Below are 24,499 nucleotides of genomic sequence, written 5' to 3' on the forward strand. Positions count from 1 at the left end.
CTGCTCTTCCAGAGGTCCTGAGTTCAAATCCCAGCAACCACATGGTGGCTCATAACCATCTGTAAGGAGATCTGATGCCCTCTTCTGGTGTCTGAAGACAGCTACAGTGTACTTCTATATAATAAATAAATCTTTAAATAGGAGTTTGCTGGAATGTGTCTTGTGTAATAGAGACCAGCAAAAATGAATTGTCAAAGTAGAGTCTCACAGCACATTTAGCAAAGGGATTCATAGCTATGTAAACACTTGAATGCAGATTTAAGAACACGCTTTAACTCTTCAACAATGATGGTTATATTTTTATCTATGTTTGGTTATCTTTTCTAGACATCTTAAAGAGATTCAGGACCTGCAGAGTCGCCAGAAGCATGAAATTGAATCTTTGTATACTAAACTGGGCAAGGTTCCCCCTGCTGTCATTATTCCCCCAGCTGCTCCTCTGTCAGGGAGAAGGAGGAGGCCTACTAAAAGCAAAGGCAGCAAGTCCAGTCGCAGCAGCTCATTGGGCAACAAAAGCCCTCAGCTTTCAGGTAAAAAGCTGGAAGCTGTCAAGTCAGTCATTTTTTTGTCTGTATCCCACAATGTATGTTACTGCTGCACATTGGCTAACTTCTATTACATTTCAAAGGTGTTTGGCTTTCTTGCTTCTTTGACTTTTCTACCTCTTGTGTATTTTGAACCTCTGACACTATAGAAATAGGCTTTTTTTAAAAATGTAATCGGTGTTACTGTCTATCTTACTAACAGTCTTTGTTTATGATTATTCTTCAGGATAGACATTTAGCTCTGTCAATTTATACAACGCAATATTTGATCAGGCTTTTGGGCATTTAGAAGAAAAATTTATTTTCTGTTTAATAAACTAAAGATTCCTCTTTCTTTCTTTCTTTCTTTCTTTCTTTCTTTCTTTTTTAATCTATTTTTATTCCATGTGCATTGGTGTTTTGCCTGCATGTTTTTGTGTGAGGGTGTCATAGCCCCTGAAACTGGAGTCACAGTTAGTTGTGAGTGGCTCCGTGGGTGCTGGGAGTTGAACCCAAGTCCTCTAGAAGAGTCGCCAGTGCTCCTAACCAGGGAGCCATCTCTCCAGCCTCAAGATTTTTTTCTTTTTTAAATGTCTGTGAATTGGCCATAATTGCATAAACTTAATGTAGCTGTTAGAGACTTGGTGTACCTAAGTAGTATTAACCCTAGATGAAGCTTTGCATCTCATGTATCTGTCTTAGGATAAGGAACTTGATGGTGACTCTAATCAAAGATATAAAATCATAACTTTTCATAATACACTATACCTATTTTAATGGGATAGAAAGTTTTGTCCTCGTTAAAATTGTGTAGTATATGACAACTAACTGGCTTCAGAGCTAAAGAAGAGGGCTAAAAGAAGGTTGGTTTCACACTTGTTCTCCAAGTCTAGTTGACGTATGGAAAGCAGGTATTTGCAAATTTCTTACCTGCTCTCTATTGTCTAGAAACTCAGAGTGATTCAGGCCTTTTCTTGAGTACTTGACCAATGTGTGCAACTTAGAGAGAAGTGTCTGTAGAGGAGAGTGGCTAATTCAGACTCGGACTCTGGTTTTGATGTAATTTTTAGTGCATTTCTATTTCACTAGTAACTTGGAAACCAAGAAATTATGGGCAGTTGACATAATTCATAACTCCCTACTAAGTGTTATTTTTATTCATTTTCTTTATCCAAAAGGAGTTTTAAATACTAGTCAGTGGTTACCTACATCATCATTCAACGCTTTCTTTATGTCCTATTTCTTAAGCTTTGTTCTACATTTATAAGTTGTCTTGAGTTCAGAAGAGGGTGTTGGATCCCCGGAACTGACATTAAAGACAGTTGTAAGCTGCCGTGTGGGTTCTTGGAATCTAAGCTGGCTCCTTCACAAGAGCTACCAGTGTTCTTAATATTACTGAGCCATCTCTCCAGCCATATTTATATGTCTTATATCGTGCATGTTTATAAGGAAATCTAAGCAGAGACTAACATCCTATTTGTATGATCACCATCTTTCTAATATGGCAGAAAACAGTGATTATTTAAATAGAAAGGAATCTTTGTGTCTATATTCTAATTTAACTGTACATTCTGCTCAGGCTAGTGAGCTCTACATGTTATCTAAGCTATCATTCTTGAGCAATTCATAATGATCCTATGTTTATAAACTTATTTTTTCTCACCTTCATATCAATAAAATTTTTGTGCATTTGTCATTTTTTAGGTTTGTTTGTTTCATTTACCTCTCAAGACAAATTTGAAACAGAAACAATAAGTGTATTAGGAAAGGTTTATATGTTTTTTCTTTTGTTTGTTTTATTATTTATTTAGTTATTTATTGAAGATATGGTCTCATGAATCCCAAACTAACTTCAGACTCACTGTGCAGTTAAGGATTACCTTGAATGCCTGATCATTCTTCCACTTCTCAAGTCCTGGGATTACAGACATGCTGACCACCATACCCTGGTTTCTGTGGTGCTGGAGATGAAATCCAGTGCTTCACGAATGCGTAGCGAATTGAGACAGATCTTCAGCCCCTTCTACATGGTTTGTCATACTTTTATCTTTGAACAGGTAACCTGTCTGGTCAGAGTGGAACTTCAGTCTTACACCCCCAACAGACCCTCCATCCCCCAGGCAATACCCCAGAGACTGGGCACAACCAGCTGTTACAGCCTCTTAAGCCATCTCCCTCCAGTGACAACCTCTATTCAGCCTTTACCAGTGATGGTGCCATTTCAGTACCAAGCCTTTCTGCTCCAGGTCAAGGTAAGAATTCAAAGTGACCACCATCTTCCAGAAGCATTAAAATAGAAATATTGCCTTACTTGCTACAAAAGCAAGATGGATACCTTACTGCCATCAGCTGAGTAGAAAGAGCCTGAGTTGTTAAGCAATGACTAGCTATAGAGCTTAGCAGGAAAGTTGACTAGGGATTAGAATCACTGGCCTCCTTGCTTCCAGCTGTCTGGTAAGATAGCTTCTTCTTGTTTGTTGTTGTTTAGACAACACCTCATTATGTAGACTAGATTCTACTGATGTGTAACTCAGTGTGGAACCCAGGCTAACCTTGAACTCCTACAAGTTCTCTTGCTTCAGCCTCCCATGTGCTGGAATTAGATGTAAGCCATCAAACCCAGCTCTGAAATTGCTTCTTTTTAAAGAGGGATCATTGCATCTACAGCCTATGTATATAATTTGTTTAAGATTTAGACCTTAACATTTCACACTAAGCCAAGACTTGTAGACAAAACTCTAAGGAGTTGCTAGCGGTTTTTAAAAACTAATGTCTTTTTTTTTTTTTAACCCAATGTGCACTTCTAGGTGCACATTTAAACTTCTAAGCATGATAGCAGCATACTGAAATGACTAGTCTTAACATCTACTTTTTTTTTAAATACATAGTAAACATGGATTTAGTAAGGAAAACAAGAAAATTCCATAGAGTTGAAGTGACTCCAAGAGAGGAATATCCTAAGATCAAGTTCTTGATCCATACTCTACTTTCCAAAATAGTATTTTGTTTAGTCTTATTCAGAACATTTCTGCACAGATCCTCTAGTAACTAAAATTAAGTGAGAGCTGGAAGGGAGAGGCTGAGTATATCAGTGGTTAAGAGCAGGAGCTGGGCTGGAGAGGATCTGGTTTCAATTCACAGCACCCATGTGCATGGTGCACAGGCTTACATTCAGGCCAAACACATAAAACGTCTTTAAAAAATTGAAAGTAAAGCCAGGTGTTGTAGCACATGATTTTTTAGTTCTAGTACTCACGAGCTGAGGCCAGTCTGGGCTGTAGCAGTGAAACCTGATTTACACACACCAAAAAAAAAAAGAAAGAAAAGAATTTTTGAAAAAAATTCAAAACAATTGGGTGTTTGGGTAGAAAGGAATGGAGGTACAGACTACAGAAAAGTTAAGTGCCTTTTGCACAATTACATAAAATCTAGACATTCACCCAGTTAATATATTTGCTTAATATGAAACAACACAAAGTTGCTAGCGTTGTTCCAACCGGAAAAAAAAGGGCTTCATTTCTGCCAATGGAGTGAAGCCTGGCGTCTCTGTCTCATACAGCAGATGGACTTCCCACGGATCTTGCTCTTCTACATGCCATCCAGTGTGTCACCACTCCAGCCTCAAGCTCTAACATCTTGTAGTTGTGTTGTCTCTTCTCCTCTCTGTTCTTTCCTTTTCCCTTCTCACAGGCTGTGCGAAGTTTAACTGTGCATCTGAGCAGGTGACATTCAAACCTGGTGGCAGGAGGACGCGATTTCTGAGTACGCCCTGCTTGGCTCTTTGTGTGTAACACCTTTACTCCTTCCTTGTCCTTGTTTTTCTGCTGCTTTGGATCTGATTTGTCACGCAGTCCATTTTCATTTGTCTCTTTTATATTTCATCTACTCAGTGGCTTGGCTGATTGTTACCCTCAGAAGTTTGGGTCCCCATGTTAATTATAGTAAAAGATACAGAAACAACAGTAAATTTTTTGAGGTTTCAAAATAACTCCCAGGTTCACCTTTTCAATTAAGCCTGAATATGTGCAGGTTGAAAAAATGCTAGAAATCCCTTTCAACTATTACCAACTCCATGACACTAAGTAGTTAGAAAGAACCTTTAGTGTAGTTATCATGACAAAGCATTTATTCTTTCGAAGACCAAAGCTAAATACCTGCACATGTAATTTGTCGCTTTAATATCAATAGAACTTTCCCACTTTCTGTGTAAAAACGAGGTGAAGAAAGCTAGAGAAATTCCTCAGTAAAGTACCTGCTATGCAGATTGAGGGCCTGAGTTTGATTCCCTAGAACCTAAGTTAAAAGTTTGGCACATTGGCTTGTACTTGTAATCCTAGTAGTAGCAAAGTTGGAAAAAGGACCCCATGTCTCAAGAACAAATCAATTTAGCCATGTTAGCAAGCCTTGGGCCAATGAGAGACCCTTCCTCAGAAAAAAACTAGATGGCCTCATGAAGGACCCACACCTGAAGTTGTCCTCCAACCACCACATGTACCTATACACAGAAGGGCACACATCAAAAGAAAGGGTACCCGTGTGACTCCAAAGATTGTTCAACAGTCAAGAGCACTGGCTGTTCTTCCAGTGGACTCAGGTTCAGTTCCCAACAACCACATGGCAGCTCACAACTGTCTACAGTGCTAGTTCCAGGGAATCCAACATCCTCCTCTGGCCTTAGAACATGCACATGCATGGTACAGACATACATGCAGGCTAAACACCCATAGCGGTGAAATGAAAAATAATCATGAAGAATAAGGTGACATGTGCACAGGAGCAGATTGCCCTGTCTCGTCTTCTCCAGGTAAGGAGTGAAGTCAGTGCCTACTCCCCAAGGCTATTGTGCAACTTAAATATGGATATTGTCCATAAAAACGTCTGGTCCTTAGAAAAATGTCAGAGTTCTAGAAAAATGTCAGAGTTCCCTGTGATTAGCAAGAACCTCTCTGGTACTTAGTAAGTGGCCAATAAGTGTGTATTGAAAGAAAAAAATTAAAAAGAAAAAGCTCAAGTAAGAAAAAACCTTGTTTAGAGTTTGAATAACAATCCGTTGAGGCCTCAAACTTCTGGTGTGGTTATTAGTGCTTTTAAATGCATGTGCTAAAGCCATCAGTGTTTCTAAGTATGGCTCAGGGAGCCTTTGGCCTCTTCATGGTGGGAAGAATTTGCTCTCTGCTCTGTTCTTGTACTTTTGTGTATTAGATTTAGCCTCTGTTTCCCTCACAGACATATTTGTCATCCTTGTTCCCCTGTTCTTTCTCCTGAGTTAGTTATGGATTGCTTCTACCTAGAGCCTTCCTTTACCACATTCCCACACATGTCAGTGGTCCAGGGCTGAGCTCTTCAACAAAAGTGGTTGGAGAGCATTGTCCATTTTGGTGGTTTCCAAGCATGCATAATTTGTGTATGCATTTACCAATAGCTTTTTTTAATTAGTGTAGCTTTGACTACATATGTTGTTAGCACACTTGAATAAGTATTTAATTTATATGTCCAGCTAGAGAGATGTAAGTGTATTAGTAATAGAGTGGGTATTTTGCAGTAAAATGTGACATGCCAGGCCTGTAAAACACAGCCTGATACATTTGAGGAAAAAAAGGCGAAGCAGGGCTTCTTTCTGTGAAATCTGATATGCACCATTTGAACTAATTTTGTATCTCACAGCATACTCTTTAAGTATAGGCAGTATTATCTACTTGAAAATGAAAGGCCTTATACCTAGCAAAGGTGCATCATGATAAAATTGCTGGACAAATCCTAGGAGGCAGATTTTTAAAAAGACATAGAAAGCAGGTGCTTGAAAGAGTTGGGGGACCCTTACTAGTTTTGGAGACATTATCCTATGTTCTCAAAATAGTTTGGAAGCACGGCTTGGCTTAATGCTCTACCTATATTTATTTAAAGGTTGCTTGTTTTCCACATACTTTTAAATTGTTTCTGGAAGTTATGGGGTATATGGGGGGAAGCGAGAGTATGTTTGTATGGTATAGGGGTGTGTGTGTGTGTGTGTGTGTGTGTGTGTGTGTGTGTGTGTGTGTGTGTGTGTGTGTGTACATGGGTGTGTTGTACCTAGGATGTGGAAATATAACAACCAGTTTAAGTTAACTTAAAGCTATAACAATGTTACTGATTTAAATGCTTTATAACAACCCAGCAGGAGAAACAGGAAGTAGGACAAGGTCAATGGAAGTACTGCTTGGGTATTTGAAATTCAAGCAGTGAACCCTGTTCCTTCCTCTTCTAGAGCCTTAATGCCACATTATATTTTAGAAACAAAGATTAGGTGTAAAAGCCCAGCATCTGTCACCCCGGCTTTACAGCCAGTCCATCTGATAACTATGTCACTGCTCACAAGCCACTTAGATTTATTCATCCACTTGTGTTTACTTCTAGGGCTACCAGGTCCCACCCAGCTATGTCTCCTCCTGCTTTCTCTTGCTGGGCTTCTATGTGCTGTTTGGAGTGTCTGTAAAGATTTTACACTGATATTTCTTTAACACACTGCTCTCTCTTTGTGCTTCAGGGAAGATGGTGAAAAAAGTCTGTCCTTGCAACCAGCTCTGTAGTAATTATCTTTTCTTTCTGTTACTTTTGGTCCTGATTGCAAAGCCATGAGTTCTTTGAACTCTGAAGCCTCATTAACTCCCTGTTTCCTAATTTCCACCCATTCCTGCACCCTTTTCTGATATATTCCTTAACATGCTTAATTGCCATATTTAATTACTACTACTTCCAGATTGAGAAACCACTTCATAGTCAGTGCTGTTCTGTGATCCCAGCTAAGTTAGTCGTGGATCTGCTGTGTCCACTGATGTGAGTAGGGAGATGGAGGGAACCTAGGATCCAGGCAGAAGAGTCTCAGAGACAGGGAGCATGCTCCCCCCACAGTTGGTCACACTGGAAACTCGATGATCTAGGTGTACAGAGAACCATGTTCTCGTTCTCATTCATCTCTCAGAAGGTGATGCTCAGCTAGTAGGGAGAGGAATGCTGCTTGGTTATTAGAGCTTGGCTTTTTAGCCTAGGGGTTTCTCATTAAAATAAAATGCAAATGCTAAGAATTTAGTACCCAACAAGTTATAAGAGTATACAGAGTTAACAAGAAAATTCTATGGGTGGGATTCTTTGGCAGTAAATATGGCTTATAGTGGCTGAGGGACATGTCTGAATCTGACATTGTAGGGATAGGGAAGCATGAATTTAAAGGAATAAAATCTATCCTAGTTTATAAAGCTTTCAGAGTGACTGAAAACATTTTAAAGTTACCATACTCGGCAGAAAGCCTATTAATCCTACTTTATAGTCAGAAACTACAATAAAAAGATTGACTGTAGGGTGACTCTCATGTGTAGGGTAAGCCTCGTTTTCAGAATACAATATTGAGGAATGTAGACTAAAATGAATGGCGTTTGGTTTTAAAGGGCCCTCACAACATCAAGAGCAACTAGCATCAGACTAGAGAAGTGTGACTTCTGGCATGAGCTCTCTGGACAAGCAGTGCTCACCTTGACTTGGCTTCTCATCTGGCATCGACAGCTCTGCTCACTTGTGGATATTTTTATTGTTCTGATCATCTGGCCTGTCATCCAGCAGGATGCTGGTCCACATGCATGCCACATGCCTGCTTTCTGGGTTTCCTCACTGTTGTAACTGCCCATCCTCATGGCCTTTGCTTCCTTCCCACTGCACCTTTACCCAACACTTGCATTCAAGGAAGGCCGTTTCCTGTGCTTTTATACTTTCCCACTTGGTTTCCTATACTGTAGGTGAATTACTCTACCTTCACACTGTATTGTGATCCCCTGCAGTTTTAGCCATGTCTTGCCACACGAAAAAAGCATGTGAGCATCCTCGCTCTGCAGCTTCACCCAAGTTAGCTTTCCTCTAGCACAGAAATGCTTTTAGCTAGAGTCCTATTCCCTACGTGGTAAAGTAGTAGATATACCCTTTGGTATCGACAGAGGATGGCAGTGGGTGTTTGTAGGCAGGGTTGCTTCAAGTGTGCTGCTGTGCTCTGGTGTGCTGCTTTGGCATTTGAAAGCAGGAAAACGCATGCACTTAGTTAACCCAGAGCTCCTGCATATGGTAGGACCTACTGGCTCACAGCTTTAGTAACTGTGTAGTAAATGTGAAGTCTACTAATAAAGTGGGGGATAAAAACCAAAAATAAGACCATGACTCTTCTTTCCCTCTTCCCTAAAACTTGCCTCTTCGAATAACCTTCAGTGTGCCCTCCAGCTGAACCAAAATCAGGCAGGACACAGACTCCTCCTTTTCTTTTTCATCAAACCATAGAAATAGAAATCCTTCATCATAACCTCTATGCCTCCTCCTCTCCCCTCTGCACCTCTGCCTCAGCTGCATTTTCCTGTTGCTTCTACCTAGGAGTGCTTCTTCTGTTGGGAAGAGTGGGGAGAAGGGATGAGAATCCTTGACCAATTAAAACCCAAGTCCTCAAGAAACCATAACTGAAAATTTCAGGCACATCTGCTGCTGCCAAATCTCTGTTCTTTATTCCTGGGACACAGAGAGGAGTTGAAGCCTTGACTCCTTCCAAATTGATATTTACAAATTTATGTTTATGGTTCCAGGTGGAAACTTTTGAACAAAGCATGTTGCATCTCATTGTCTGTTTCTGTTTAAGAGGATCTAAAGAATGCCACAGTACACATGTAGTCTGGGAACCCCATCTTTTCCACAGAAGCACTGATCTCTGCCTTTGTACTATAACTTGCCCAGTGCACTGTACTTCTTTGGCCCTGCTCTCTACAAAGTCCATAGCAGCCAGCCCTGTGGACCATATCACTCCCTCATCAGTGTGTTGCTGGGAATAAAGTACTGGCAAAGAGTCCCAGTGTTAGAAATTGCTTTGAAAGAAAGGCTTCTTCCCCTTCATGCCTGCCATCATTCCAAGTTGTTGAGCCTTATCTACAAGCTGTGGAAGAGAAACCATTTTCATTACCTGTTATGCAAAGCAAATGGATAAGTAAAACTTCAAAATCTTCCTCTCCTGCATGGCTTCCCAAATATTCTCCCCATTCTGTGGCTTGCCATTCATTATCCTGTGACATTTTCCCCTTTCCCTAGAGTTATATTCCAGACCCCCACATTAATGCAAGTATTATGTTACTTACAATTCTAGGGACCAGCAGCACAAACACCGTTGGAGGAACAGTGAGTAGCCAGGCTGCCCAGGCTCAGCCTCCTGCCATGACTTCCAGTAGGAAGGGCACATTCACAGATGACCTGCACAAGTTGGTAGACAACTGGGCCCGAGATGCCATGAATCTTTCAGGCAGGAGAGGCAGCAAAGGACACATGAATTATGAGGTGAGTCTCTCCTTTTCCTAACCTGCCAGACTACCAACACACAGATGTGTCAGGGACTGCCAAGGCTGGTATGTCATTCTTAACTACCACCCTCTTCACTAGCCTGTGGATTCCATTACTGAGAAAACAAGGAAACAATCACTTTGGTACCCTTTTCCTTCAGCATCCTGCACTACCTGTATGTGCACATAAATACCTGTTTACTCCTCCTTGTTAAGGGTAGAGCCAGTGAATATTATGGGAGGCTTTGTTATATTTTGACAATGCTAAGATTAGAACATCTCAGTTATAGAACAGCATTGCATAGCACCCATTTTGTGTCTGGGTATTCACCTATGCCAAATTCTCATTGCTACTTTCTTGTTTATAGGGCCCTGGAATGGCAAGGAAGTTCTCTGCTCCTGGGCAGCTGTGCATTTCCATGACCTCAAACATGGGTGGCTCTACCCCCATCTCTGCAGCATCTGCTACCTCTCTAGGTCACTTCACCAAGTCCATGTGCCCCCCACAGCAGTATGGTTTTCCAGCTGCCCCATTCGGCACTCAGTGGAGTGGAACGGGTGGTCCAGCACCACAGCCACTTGGTCAGTTCCAACCTGTAGGAACCACATCCTTGCAAAATTTCAACATCAGCAATTTGCAGAAGTCCATCAGCAACCCCCCAGGTTCCAACCTACGGACCACCTAGTCAGCAGCAAGGATGTTAACTGAGTAGATTTGGGGGCAGGAAATGGAATGGTGAGGGGGTGGGGGGTGGGGAAATAGCCTATATACTAACTACTAGTGCTGCATTTAACTGGTTATTTCTTGCCAGAAGGGAATGTTTTTAATACCATTTTGAGCCCTCAGAATGGAGAACCACCCTCCTTCTCCATTTGTTGGAGTTAAAAAAGAAGGAAAGAAGAGCTTTCTGGTGGAGGGGCTGCCTGAGACTGCTTTTCTGATTTTGTACCCACCAGTAAGGCCTAGGGGCTAGAAGAGAGCCTTGTTACCAGAAAGCCCCATGTAAGCCAAATCCCATATGTATCTGAAGTGGGTAGAGCTCTTAATTTTGACATGTGCCCCGAAACTCCTTATTCCCTCAACAGTGCACACCTTAAGACAAAAAGGTTCTCTCCCACTCGGATCCCTACCCCCACTTTTTTTTTTCCTTTTACAACCTAGTGAAAAACACCAGGGGACTGGGGTTGCAACCCTTTCTTATATAGGTCATTAATGCTTTAAGCAAAAGATTAGCAGCTTTGACTGCAGCATTAGCAATTAGGGAAAACAATGACGTTCCCTGCGGACATGTTAACTTTGCCATCAGTTTTGATGTGGAAACACTGTGATATATAAATGTTGTTGGACAACATTAGTTTTAAGAGTAAAATTTGAAAGGTTTAAAAGGTTCACACACAAAGCTAGCTCTGTCCTTTCCTTATTAAGACACTTTAACTTTTTCCTTTGTATTTCCATTGTATTAGATAAATAAATGTGAATGTAAAATTGTATAAATTACTGTACTTGAATACTTCTGTTCTCCCAGTATTGCTTGCTGGATATTTTAGTGCCTTGGACTTCTATTGCTTCTGCTGTTAGCATCAACTTACCAGACCCCAGGTCACCAAAGGGTATGTGGAAAGAAATCTTAGGTCCACGTGACCCCAGCAGTGGATATGCCAAAGGGAAAATGAAAGTGTTTTTGGTTTTGGTTTGGTTTATTTTTTTTTTTGTTTTGTTTTTCTTTTTCCTTTTTTTTTTTTTTTTTCTTTTTTTTTCTTTTCTTTTTTTTTTTTTTTTAGTCGTTCAACAGTTTTGCCTAGAGCAGGTGTGAGATGAGCACAGTGAGAGGTTGGCATCAGTGGTGGGAAATAAAGTTCTGTTTCAGAAAGAATGAGGAGGGTTGTGAGCCGTGTGAAGGACAGGGACTGGATGTGGGGGACAAGCTTGTTTGAAGTGATGCCTGGCCACTGAACAAACAAGACCTAGAGGAAGTTAAAGTGAGAGGGGGTGGGCTAGATTTTACGTTGGGGAGGATGACAGTGCCAAGTCACAGATGGAAATATTGCTCTAAGGAAACCTGCTTGGTTGCCCCCACCTCTTATTGCACATGTACCACCCATTTCTCTGCTTTAAGTACTGTACTGTGGGAATTCAGCCCACTTCTGACTTTCTAACAATGCTTATTTCCTTTCCTACCCCTTCTGCCATGTCCAAATGGCTGCACAGTCAGAATCTATTGTGCTGCCTATACTTCTGTATTAGAAATAATACTCTCACGTTTTCATACTCATGTCCCGAAATAACAGAACCAACCAGTATTATCTAACTTTCTGGCAATAGGGACCTAATTGGCTGTTTGGGATCTGAATATTCTAGAAAAGTGGAGAAAAGCAGATCTCCGTCATTTCTTGGGTGCTTCACCTTGAGTTGGGAACTGACACATTTCCCACTTCATGACACATCCCAGGAGTTGCCACACTAGCAAGAGCCTGGCTGCTTCCTTTAAGAGTCAGTCCTGTTCTTTTTAAGTTGGTCGAGGCCCAAAGGTACAAGTGAGAGCTGAAAGTTTTAGGAGAGGGAAGTGTAATGAGCAGGGTTTTTGTTTGAGGTCCTGCTACTAAAGTGTTCACTCATTTATTCCTTTGGGAGAGGGTGAGAGGTACGGTGGGAGTGAAGCGGGTTTTGGATGACTGAGTGTTTTGTACCAGCAGTAGAGGGAGCCAAATGCAGCCTGTGGTGTTTGGTTTTGAGTCTGTTCCCCTTCACAAAGGTTTACTTACTGTTGATTTCCCCTCCTGTGGATGAAATAACTGAAGCCTAGAGACAAGAGCTAGTGCTACTGAACTGTTTAAATTATTTTTGTGTTAATAGTACACTTTGAGTATCTTTTTCCACATTTAAAAAGAACTTTCCGAATTATAAATGTTTTCCTTACGTTATTTAACAATGTACACTGTTTAAAACTGAATTCAAACCTTGGGGTTTCTCAGCAGCCGTTAACTGTACATTTTGCACTAACTCCGGGTGTTGCGCTTCTTGTAAGATTGCGCTTCGTGCTTCAGTTTGTTACCTTTGTAGAACTTATTTAATGAAACCATTCAAATAAACCAAACTTGCTTTTGTTGAACTCTGGGGTGTCCTTTCTAACAAACCCAAAAAGAAAAAAACAAAAAAACCTTTTGTCCTCACTGACCACACTTGGAATTTTGTACAGTTTATAACTGGATTTATTGTTTCTGGGAACTTTTAGTAGCAGTTGCAAGGATGAAAGTGGTACTTTCCCCTCAGGAAAAAAAAAGGCAAAGCAGCTGTTAGGAGGCAGGGAAATTATGGCAAACGGCTGTCAGTCAACAGTTCTGGAAGCATTTGACTTTGGTCTGAGTTTCCCACAAATAAATCTTGTTCCTGCTTCTAGATTGAGCACATGGGGCTAAAGGTACTTCCCACGAAGCCTGTGCTTGACCCCAAGGACCCACATGGTATGAAGAGAGCACCAATTTCCTCGTGTTTTAGGTGTAGCATAACCCTAAATGCAGCTTACGTAGAATTGGAAGTTCCTTATTCCTTTGAAAAGAATCATGGGAACTTCTGGGTATGACGTAGTTAAGAGAGTGGTTACTTCCTTAAAACACCTATTCCTGGGGCTCAACATTCCTGCTCTTGAAATGTCTGAGTTCAATTCCCAGCAACCTTATGCACTATGATTCCTTCCTTCCTTCTTTAAATGAGAAGTTATGCAGTAGCTCCCCAGCAACCCATGGTTTTTCATTCAGGTTTCAGCCAGAGAAAACAATTCTTTAAAATTGTGCATTGTTATGAATCTTACCCTGGATGTGAATTACGCCTTTGCCAAATACAGCCATGCAAGAAGTCTAACTACCAGTAATCTCAGTTATAAGTCACACCAATTCTTCCAGTATCAGTGTTCAAACATTACTAGCTCAAAACACAGCACTGACAGGAGCCACTCCTTTAAACCCAGCACTCTGAAAGGGGGAGAGGGCAGGTGCAAGACCCAGGACGGCCAGGACTACACAAAAAACAAAAACACTAAAATGCCATGGAGAGGACGGAAGTCTTAAGTGCCCCATTTAAGTGTTGGCACATCTCTAGATAAAGGGAGGCTACTCTGTGGATCCATGCATAGTACTGAACTACCACCGTGACCTTGTTGATAGAAACATTAAAAACCTGAAGCCAAAGGAAAGGCAAGGTCACACGTGATTTAATGTAGGTAACAATGAAGCTGAGTTTGGTGGGCTACATCGTTAAATGGAAGGCAGCCTTCCTAGAATCTCAATGCATTGGCAATACTGAATACTGAAAAAAGTTAAAGCATCTGTTGGCCTCTTTCCCATCACAGGGTACGACAACCTCTTTACGTAGTCAGCTTCCTCTATAGTAGGCTCTAAAGAGTTCAGCATGAACCAAGATGGGAACAATTTGGTGACCAAACTGCAGTTTTCCAAAGTCCCTTTGTGGCAGAATCTAGTAACTTATTGAGCTTCAGGATGGATCTAGTTTCCTTTTCTTCAGGTCCTGGCTCTTCCTATGAGATTCAGAGTTTTCTGTAGAAGATAATGGTTTAATAGTTAAAATACAGCAGCTTTGACTTTAAAATAAACAGTACCCTCCCACCCCCATTCCCCACCCCCGTAACTGTAGCAGATGTGCTGTCTGGTCTTCCTGTGGGTCCCCTAACACCTAGAATAGGACTTGTCTCTCACTGTTGCCTCCCTCTGGATCTTTTTCCCCTAACTGGGCGGGCTGCCTGCTAGTTGGGCCTCAGTGGGAGGGAATGTGCCTATCTGCTGGGACTGAATGTCCCAGGGTGAGGTGGTACCCGAGGGGGGGGGGTGGCTGTCATGGGGGGAGGGACTTGTTAAGGGTTGGGACTGGGAAGAAAGGGAAGTGGGGCTATGATTGGGATGTAAAGTGAAAACAAATTTAAAAACAAACAGTAATTAGTCATTTCTGGAGTATACTGTCCAACTACTTTCATCCAGACAACACAGTGAGAGTGACCAGTGTGATATCATTCTCATGACATATCTACCTTCAGAAGGAAGTCCTCTAAATGCAGTCAGGACAAGTAGTGTGTCCAACATTTTGACATTTTGGAGCTCAAGAGCCATGCAATCAATTTACAAAACTTTTTAACTTTATTAATACAAACACTCATAGCTTTCCCAAATCTCATGTTGGACACATATTTTAGATCTAAATAGATCTAGACGTGATGTCTAGAGTCCAAAGCTCAAACCACCACCTGTACTGCTCACTGCCTTAGAAGGACTCCATCTAGCTTTTTTTTTTTCTTTTGGACAGGATTTTAATTCGTATGTATTCCTTACTGGCACAATTGAACATGAGGCCTTATACACAGTAGGTAAAATGTTCTTAACATTGATTGCCCAGCCCACAGAATTCATCTACAGTGCAGGCTGACCTCATCTCCTTGGAACTGGTGTTACAAACTGTTATAAAGCAACACAGAAGTACTAGGAATTAAGTCCAGGTTCTCTACAGACCCCCTAAGTCAACTTCTTAAAATGAACTAGCACCTTTCCTTTCCATTTGATAGAATTAAACCAGAATCTCTGCTCTTCCACGAACCTCTGCTACCTAGGACATGCTGATTAGTGCTGCAGGTCTGCAGGTGCCCAGGTCCAGGTTTTTCTTGTACTTTCTGGTGGCAATGGATATGTGGGACACTGTCCTGGATCACCGCCTGGTTGTTGTGGGTTCGGGTGACAGAGGTTTGGGGTGGTTCTGTTCTACACAAGGGCTTAATGATGTCTTCTAAGTCTGGAGTAAGGTCCCACATTTCAAGGTTCTCTTCTAGGTTATCTACAAACAGAATCACAGAGTTATTCACAAAAGCTTCCATGTTTTGACAACCATAATGGTGCACCTGGAAGCTGGCAGGGAGTAGGAAGACTTGACAATTTTAGGCAAGACAGTGAGGCCCTGTCTCGGGATTTAAAAAAAAAAATTCCATGCTTTGAGCTCCCTCTGATAATTTTTTATTCTCACAAATATCTAAACCTTCCCATTGGTCAGAGCACAAAGAAACATATATCAGAGCCCCTACCAATTTGGAGACCTCTTTCCATTTTTTATAAAACTTAATGGCACTAAAAATCAAGTGAGAGCCAGCTTACTGGGTAACATCACTTGCCACAAAGCTCAATTCCCTACATTCAAGGCCCAGGCACGTGGTAAGAAAGAACTGACTACTACAAGTTGCCCTCTGACCTACACGTATGTGCCAGGACATACATAAAAGTCACGTAAAAGTGAGGACTTTTATGATTCCTTTAAGATGAGATCTACAATTAGAGATAGAGCTCAATGGTACAGCACTTGCCTAGTGTTGCAAAGTAGGATCAATCCAACACTGCACATGACCCCCAAACTAACATGGATTCTATATATTCCAAAAAGCACAGTACAGTAACTCAGAACTCGCATTACCTGGAAGGACGGCTTTCTCCCTGAGGCATGCCGAGGCTGCAGGTACGGGGGTGCTGTGTTTTGGAGGGGCTGGAAGTGCTGCTATGGTTTGCACAGGAGACAGGGTCAGCCAGAGTCACATGTCAACTCTGATTAAGTTTATCCCCCTCTTACACAGAGTGCACCTTGGGCATTCAGGTTCCTGAGAGAACCGAGTGTATTTCCTTTGGCATTTTATCTGTGGTAGACAGGGTCTCTCATGTAGCCCAGGTAGGCCTCGGATTCCCTATAAAGCCAAGATGACCTTCGACACCTTAACCTACTGGGTGAGAGCAGTGTGCCAGCACAGCAGGTCTGTGGTGCAGGGGATAAAACTGGGGAGCGGCACCCTGACCCATTTCTACTTTAAGGCAGAACATTGTTAGGAGCCATCCAGCCCAGTGGATCTGGAGCAAGGGCAGTAGATCCTAGATACCCCTGCCCTTCCAGCTCCTGCTATGACCCAGAAGCCAAACTTTCAGTATAACTCACTACTCATGATGTACCCAAAATGGTACATGTTTTGGTTTTTGTTTTCATTTTTTCCTGCAATAATTTTACTGTTACGCCAAGGGGTGCTAACAGACTCACACACAACCTTTCTAACAAAGCTCCCTGGTCTGGGAAAGCTCTGTGACAAATATCTGTGTAACACCAGAAATACCTGATTCTATGAAACCTGGGCTTAATTTAAACTCTGGGTAAGGAATCTGCCCAAAGCTCATTATCTTCCAACATTGTCTCATGTCAAAGGCCATCCAAGAGGCAAGTCTCTGAAACTTCAAATACCAGAATGGGGAGGGTGGGGTCTCTGGGAGGTGTTTGTTTGAGACGGGGTCTCACTCAGGCTGGCCTAGAACCACCTACCTCTGCCTCCCAAGTACTGTAGAAGACTATGTCAATCGCAGCCTGTTGACTTCCCTAAAAAGCCTATTGTCTTTGGAACTGGGAAGACGCAGGGCAAATTTTACCATCCTAGTTCCATGGGGTTATGGATCCTACACGCCCTAGTGAGACCTGGCCTAGAATGAGTCACAGGAGCCCCTCTCACACACCCTCACGCTTGGCTTCCACCTCTTCGGCAGCTGCGTGGCTAAGCCGATGAGCCTCCATCTGTTCCCGGAACTGCTGCTGGAACTGCTTCTGCCGGAGCTTCCGGAGCTTCCTCTGGTGAGTGGCATCACTCTCTGAGGTGGCGGCCAGACTGCTGCAAACCAAGTTAACCACAATGGACCCGGCTTGAGGAAGCACACACAACCACTTGCTGGTTTCAAGTACAGGAGTGGAAAACGACCAAAGCCACACTAGAAGGGCGAGAGAGGAAAGGGAGGGACCTGAGTCCAGTACCAGGAGCTGCTGCTGCTGTCCTTAGCCCCCTGTAGCTTAATGTTCGAATCATGTGGGTGGCTTGGTCTGCAAGGAGAAGCTGCTTCCTGTGGTTTGGGGGGCCCCAATGCTTTATCCTGTCGGCAGCTGTTATATCTTGCCTGTTCTACAGATGGTTCAAAATCTTCTCTCTTTGTTTTAGTTAAATCCACTTCAAGAGGGAGCTAGAAAGAGGAGAAAGAAATATTGAATGTACCCCATACACAGCTGTCCTTCCCCATCATGCATAGCTATTCGGACATAGCACTTGATCCTTGATCCATCTGTCCTCAAAAGATGACTAAAATGACCCATAATTTCCAAATTGGTTTGTTTGTTTCATAATTAGGTCCGTTTTCTATATTCATGTCAAGCTCTTGGGCCAGGCAGCTGGGACTGCAGACTTCTGACATTTTAACAAATGATAAATAATAAAAATGAATCTTTACTTTGATGAATAGTATACACAATCTAATTTGAATCTTGCTGCTGACCTGTCCTTGCTGTCTGCTTATTACCGTCTTCTTTGCACAGCAACACACACCTAAGGCCCTAGCACTTCAGGAAACAGAGGACAGCTACAAGCTTAAGGATAAACGGGCTTCCCCTCATGTCTTAGAAGGAAGGGCCACGGAATAAAAAAAAAGGAAGGAAGAAGGAGAGAAGAAGAGAGAACAAGAAGAAAAAAGGCTGCAATCCTCTAGATTAAAAATGAAAAGACACAGGGCTGGAGAGATGGCTCAGTGGTTAAGAACACTGGCTGATCTTCCTGAGGTCCTGAGTTCAATTCCCAGCAACCACATGGTGACTCACAACCATCTGTAATGGGATCTGATGCCCTCTTCTGGTGTGTCTGAAGTCAGCTACAGTGTACTCAAATATATAAAGTAAATAAATAAATCTTAAAACAAACAGAAAACAGGAGTCAACATTAAAAAAAAAAGATACAGAAAGCAGCACAAAGACAGAAGGAAACAAAAGTCTCCAGTAAGCACTGGCATGCACAGAGACGACCACTGAAACTCTGGGACAGAGAATGTACAAAGCAAAGCAATGAATTACAAAAAGTATATCAAATACGTGACACCTACAAAGAGCTGAGCCTGAGCCTGGTAGGGTAGCACATGCCCATAACCCCAACCCTGAAGGACCCCCGGGCTCAACGGCTAACCAGTGGAACCTAATTGATGTACACCAGGCTCAGTGTCAGACCCTGTCTCAAAATATAAGATAGAGCAACTAAGACAGACAACCAACATCGACCTCTCACTACCACGTGCACACTAGCATGAACGCGCTCTCACCCGGGAATAGAGTCAATAAATGAGGCTGAGAATGCGTGGTCTTCCCAGAACAAAGGATGAGATAAGGTTCATGTCTTATACTATTCACAAGAACCAGCTCAACATAGGCTAAAGTCCTAAGTGTAGGACTCCAAACTCTTAGGAAGTAAAAAAAAGAAAATGTTTTACAACACTGGGTATGATGACAATGTCTTGATAAAACACCAAAAGAGCCAGGCTATGGTGGCACAGGTCTTTAGTCCCAGTGCTCCAAAAGTAGAGGAGGCAGGTAAATGGATCTTCCAAGTTCAAGGCCAACTTGGTCTACAGAGTGAGTTCCAGGACAGCCAGAGAAACGCTTTCTCGGTAAAAAAAATAAATAAATAAATATAATGAAATAAAAATAACCTTAAGATCCCCAGGGAATGGAAGAAAATATTTGTATGTCTTATTAACAGATAAAGGGTTTTAATGTCCTTTACTTGAAAGTACTACTGTAATTTAACAGCAAGAATACCAGATAACCCATTAAAAAGGGCATAGGACTTCAATCTCTCAAAAAAAAAAAAAAAAAAAGACCAACAAGCTTTTGAAACACGAAACAAAGCCATGAAGAGAACCTTTGGTACAGTAGAAACTACTGTGAATATCAGTCTGGAGATTTCTCAAAAGAATCAACATAGGAGTCACACGATCCAGCACTCACACTTGTGTGTAATTTTCATGAAACTGAAGGCTGGCTTCTAAGGGAATTTACACATCCATGTTCACAGCAGTGACAAACAACAGCCAAGAGATGGGCAGACAAGCACAGTGTAGTCCCCAGGAGACTGTTAGCTCACACACAGGAGGAAGGAGGAAGAAGATGCCAATGGACCCATGATAGGAGAACGGGGTAGAGCTGAAAAGGCCCTCAGGGAGACAGACAGAGAAGGCAATGATTCTGTGAGGTAGATGGCAGCTCTCGCTAGTTAACTGTGACTCTAGCAGCATCTACGTACACTCAGAGGCTAGCACTAAGATTCCATAGGTGGGCAGTACCAGAACGGAGATGTGCACCTCTAAGCACCAGAACTAAAGGAAGAAAGATCTGAACATGTATGGTGCCCAGCAATGGCAGAAGGCTCTGCACTGGTTCTGAGGAGTCAAAGACCAGTCCCAGGCACAGCCCTCTCTCTGTCTGTGAGATGCAATGGAAAACCTGTCCAGGACACATCTGCTAGCATCAACCTTCCAGATCTGAGATAATCAGTAAAGATGCTGCCCAACACTGAGTCCTCACTTCTCCTTTTATCGGGGCCACACTGGAGAACCCCAACCGGGCTAACCAGCTCTCACACAACGTACCTGCCTCGGCAGCCTATTCAGCGACTTCAGATAGTCTTTATCCAGAATGCAGTTTCCAAGTGCATTCCCAAAACTCCTATGGTGACAAAGAAACGAGAGCTCAGTGACAACATCTGACCAGTTGTCACAACGCCACAAGGATGCAAACACGAGAGGAAACGGACCCTAACCTTCATTCAGTGGTACTGGAACATCTGCCATGTCCCTGCACTCCACTAGCTTCTGAGAACAGAGCAGTAACAGGCACATGAGTCTCCCAAAACCCACCTGCTGACAGTTTCGTCTCTAGGGAGCTGATGGAACTGATGGAGTTTAGCAGCTCAGGGCTGATGGGAGGTTTTGGTGACTGGGCATCTGTCCTCTGGACTATGGACCATTGGTCTCTTCTGTCTGTTCTTATTTTTGCTTCTCCACCACGATGCATGACCCATGCTCCAGACCCACAGCACGAAGGCTAGTCAATCCTGGGCTAAGTCAATTCTGGACTAAGTCAATCCTGGGCTAAGTCAATCCTGGTCTGAGCCCTCTCAAAGCTGAGCCAAGCTAAAGCTCTGAGCACTAGATCCAGGCAACTGTTCTAAGGACTGACTGGTGACTCAGCACCTGAGAAGTTCTGGGCCCTTCCTGGGAGGGAAGAGAGGCCCCAAAACTGATAATGGCATGGTCTGAATTCAGCCATTTATCCATTGGAAAGTCCTTAAAAAAGCAGGAAACATGAGATCAGGATGAGCTGAGACATCTTTCCATGCTATTTAGACTTCTGACCCAAGTGAACGTGCCACTTCCTTGAAAATAAGAGCTAAAATGAGGTGGACCCTGCTTCCTCCTTACCTGAGTGCCCGTTTCAGCCCGTCAGTCACAGCCTCCTTCCTGGCCTTCTCCAGTGACAAAGCCTTCGATCTGAGGCCCTCACTAACTCCATAGCCCACATCCTCATGATAGGAACCATCCTGAGGTAGAAAGGGAGCAGAAAGCTGTGCTGCCTTGGCTGTCCAGCTTCTTCTCTGACCAACAGCACTCAAAAGAAAGGAAGAAAATAAACAAAACAAATCGCCCTGCACCTAAGGACCCAAGACACTGCTGAAGAGGACACAGCACAGAGTTTAAGATAGCAATTTCTAGAAGTGCTGCTTGGAGCTACCTGGAGAGATACCTGTGCTCAGTGACAAGTCTTTAATATTTAAAGCTTTAAGGTCAATAATTAAACAAGACGAATTTATGTTTACACACACACACACACACACACACACACAGAGGTGTGGAAGTGCAATGGAGTTATAAAAGGAACTTTCAAGCATAAACATAGGACAACAGCAGCAGGAACTAGGACTTGAGACAAAACACAGAACCATCTGACGTTTCTGTGATCCAAGTGCAGCATAGCCAGATGTGGCAGAGCAAACCCTAAAATCCTGGGGCTCAAGGTAAGAGGCAAGAAGACTGACAGTTTAAGCGTAACCTAGGCTGTATACTGACACCTTTTCCATAGCTCTCTATAAAATTAAGTACAAAAAGCTAGTAGGCCTTTCATAGCACACGCCTGTCACCTCAGCATGCAAGAGGGAGGGGGAAGACAGAGCTGCAGACACCTAGAAGCCTACACAGTCAGGCCCGGGCTTCTCAACCCTTCTGATTCTACCAGACTTTAACAGTTCCTCATGTTGTGTGACCCAACCATAAAATAGTCTTCCTTGCTGCTTCATAACAATTCTACTAATGTTAGAAACTGTAATGTAAATGTCTGAAATACAGACAGTCTTAGGCAACCCCCTGAAAGGGCCATTCAACCTCCAAAGAAGTCGCCACCCACAGGGTGAGAACCACTGGTCTAAACTGAGCGAAGGGGTATGGGACACAGCACTGCTTCAAATAAATGATAGACTCCAATCCCCTATGACACTTTAGGTTCTGTTGTTGTTATAGATTCTTCAATTGTCAAGTTACACACACACACACACACACACACACATCAACTGAAGACACATCCTTTCTACATTTTCTGAGGGGCAGTAAGCAAGGATGTTTGAACACTGCCATCCTAGGCGCCGTGCTGAGACACACCCCAGGTCTACACTCTATAGACTCCCCCCCCTCTGTCTGCCCAGTCCCCGCAAGGCAGAAGTGGCACCCACCCCCTCACCTTTAACTGCACCCTTACAAATGCACAGACTCCCACGTAGAACTTGCCATTGTTGAGGTCAACAAAATCTAGAAATGGAAGAGAAGCAGTTGGAGAGATACTGAGCCCTGTGCCTCACCCGCACTCCTTGGCTGTCAATCAAACCCCCTGCCCTGCGTCCTAACTCACTGGACCCTCTAGAGCACAGTAGGGCAGTTATGCAGTAAGGAACGTGGGGCAGTCAGCACACACAGAAACATACCCACATTCTGCTGGGTGATGGAGTGTGCCCAGCCATTGTAACCAAACATCTCATTGGCCAGATTAATTACCCGGTGACCTTCAATATAACACACCTAGAAAATAAATTTTTTAAGAAAAAAACTATTACAATGTTTTTGCCATTTTAAAATGTGAATGAAAGTCATTTATTCCTCATGTGGGGCTTTTTTGCTGTTTTGTTTTGGTTTTTGGATTTTTGGCAAAACTTTCATTCCACAGGAAGCTTTGTAGCAAGTATTTCAGAGAGTTTTAGAAAAAAATCAAACCAAAACTACCAGTCTACCTCTGGGAATGGACCAGACTCTGGGAAAAACCGTCAAGCTGATGTATGACATGTTAAATGGAGGACCAAAACCACACAGAGAACTTTAGCATGGGTAGCCAGGTGTACAGCACACGCCTCGTAGGCAGGAGGCCAATTCTCCATCCTAGCACCAAGAGAAGATTGTTAAAACTGAAGGCAAGACCCGGCAGGATAGTGCCCACCTTTAATCCCAGCACTCAGGAGGCTGAGGCAGGTGGATCTCTGTGAAGGTAGGCAGGGTCACAAACAAAGACCCTGTCTGAAAACACAAAAACAAAAATTAATAAAATTGGAAGCAGGTGGCAAAGGGAACATTTTTAAAGATGATGTAAAAATCTCAAAATGGGGGCTGGAGAGATGGCTCAGTGGTTAAGAGCACTGACTGCTCTTCCAGAGGTCCTGAGTTCAAACCCCAGCAACCACATGGTGGCTCACGACCATCTGTAATGAGATCTGATGCCCTCTTCTGGTGTGTCTGAAGACAGCTGCAGTGTACTTACATACATAAAATAAATCGTTTTAAAAAGTCTCAACATGGAATATGAGGAGAGTATTTGTTTGGACTTTTGCAGATGACAGTGAAGGCTGGACCCACCCATCTTAGAGGCACTAAAAAGAATCTAGACCAAGGGCCTCTGAATCCATGAAATCCAGTAAAAGCAAAAGGCAGGGTCTCTGTCAACAACTACATACATGCCCAAGACTCAACTTACCTTCTGACCTCCTCCCGCCATGCGGCTGCTAATGTACTCTGGCCCCAGCCTCTGCCTCAGAGCTTTCTGGATGGCCTGGTATTCATCTGCCGTGTACTGGCTCTATAATCAAGAAGGAAATCAAACTGCTATGTGTGCCATCCTCCCCCAGGAAGCCCTGTGTGAGTTTCCAGCTGCGGCACCTCTTCCCACCGGTAAACTGAGGAGAGCTGAGGAGGTCAGCAGCAGGAGAGTACCTGCCTAGCAGGCACCTCAGCCCAAGGGAAAAATTAGACATTAATATATACATGAATCAAAGCATTGCGTGGTACCCTCTACAAAGCCTTACTTTATGCACTCATTAAAAACTGCTTTAAATGGCTGGGGACTGGAGACTAGATAGATCATAGTAGTGAGGGGAACCTACTACTATTATTCCACATAGAAACAGAGCAATAAATGATACATTGATAAATGACACCGATACATTACTATATCCACAAATCCATGCATCATTCAGCCCTCATCACAGATACACGACTAGACAGTGTGAGGAGAGTAAGAGGCCTCGGCACACACAGCCCTAAATGGAATTCATTAAACCTCTCCCCTCAAGCTCAGGGATGTATGCAGAGGAGGCAGAGGCGACTCTAAGCCAACAGCGCCTTCTAGACACAAGAGGACTGATGCACACTCAGCCTGTAGCTGCACACTGACACACGCACACGCTCAAACCACACAAAATCTCAGCACTGAAAAGGGGAAGTGGCTGC

At 43.0% G+C, this 24,499-nt stretch overlaps 2 protein-coding genes across 6 annotated transcripts in view; one reads left to right on the top strand and one right to left on the bottom strand.

Moving 5' to 3' along the window:
* Positions 1-12,966, top strand: part of Wnk1 (WNK lysine deficient protein kinase 1) — a 124,411-nt gene extending 111,445 nt beyond the window's left edge. For all 4 annotated transcript variants that reach the window (XM_032905781.1, XM_032905780.1, XM_032905783.1 and 1 more), the window contains 4 exons: positions 328-530; positions 2,582-2,776; positions 9,667-9,854; positions 10,225-12,966. In XM_032905781.1, the coding sequence (XP_032761672.1) occupies positions 328-530; positions 2,582-2,776; positions 9,667-9,854; positions 10,225-10,542 (904 nt within the window). In that variant the 3' untranslated portion in view covers positions 10,543-12,966. The remainder of the gene's footprint in view (positions 1-327; positions 531-2,581; positions 2,777-9,666; positions 9,855-10,224) is intronic.
* Positions 12,967-14,161: 1,195 nt separating this feature from the next.
* On the bottom strand, positions 14,162-23,845 carry Rad52 (RAD52 homolog, DNA repair protein). Of its 2 annotated transcripts, none has more exons than XM_032905786.1 (10): positions 23,748-23,845; positions 22,711-22,804; positions 22,470-22,537; positions 21,161-21,279; positions 20,330-20,405; positions 17,682-17,884; positions 17,390-17,541; positions 16,317-16,394; positions 15,456-15,689; positions 14,162-14,407 (listed from the first exon to the last, which is right to left on the bottom strand). In XM_032905786.1, exons 1-10 carry the CDS (start codon positions 23,766-23,768, stop codon positions 14,346-14,348), a joined length of 1,107 nt encoding a protein of 368 aa, XP_032761677.1. In that variant the 5' UTR covers positions 23,769-23,845; the 3' UTR covers positions 14,162-14,345. The 2 variants fall into 2 exon arrangements, with proteins under 2 accessions (XP_032761677.1, XP_032761676.1); XM_032905785.1 differs by having other exon boundaries at positions 16,317-16,397.
* Between the last annotated feature and the right edge of the window lie 654 nt (positions 23,846-24,499).

Source organism: Rattus rattus, chromosome 6, assembly GCF_011064425.1.
Source record: "Rattus rattus isolate New Zealand chromosome 6, Rrattus_CSIRO_v1, whole genome shotgun sequence".
In the NCBI taxonomy this organism is placed as follows: domain Eukaryota; kingdom Metazoa; phylum Chordata; class Mammalia; order Rodentia; family Muridae; genus Rattus; species Rattus rattus.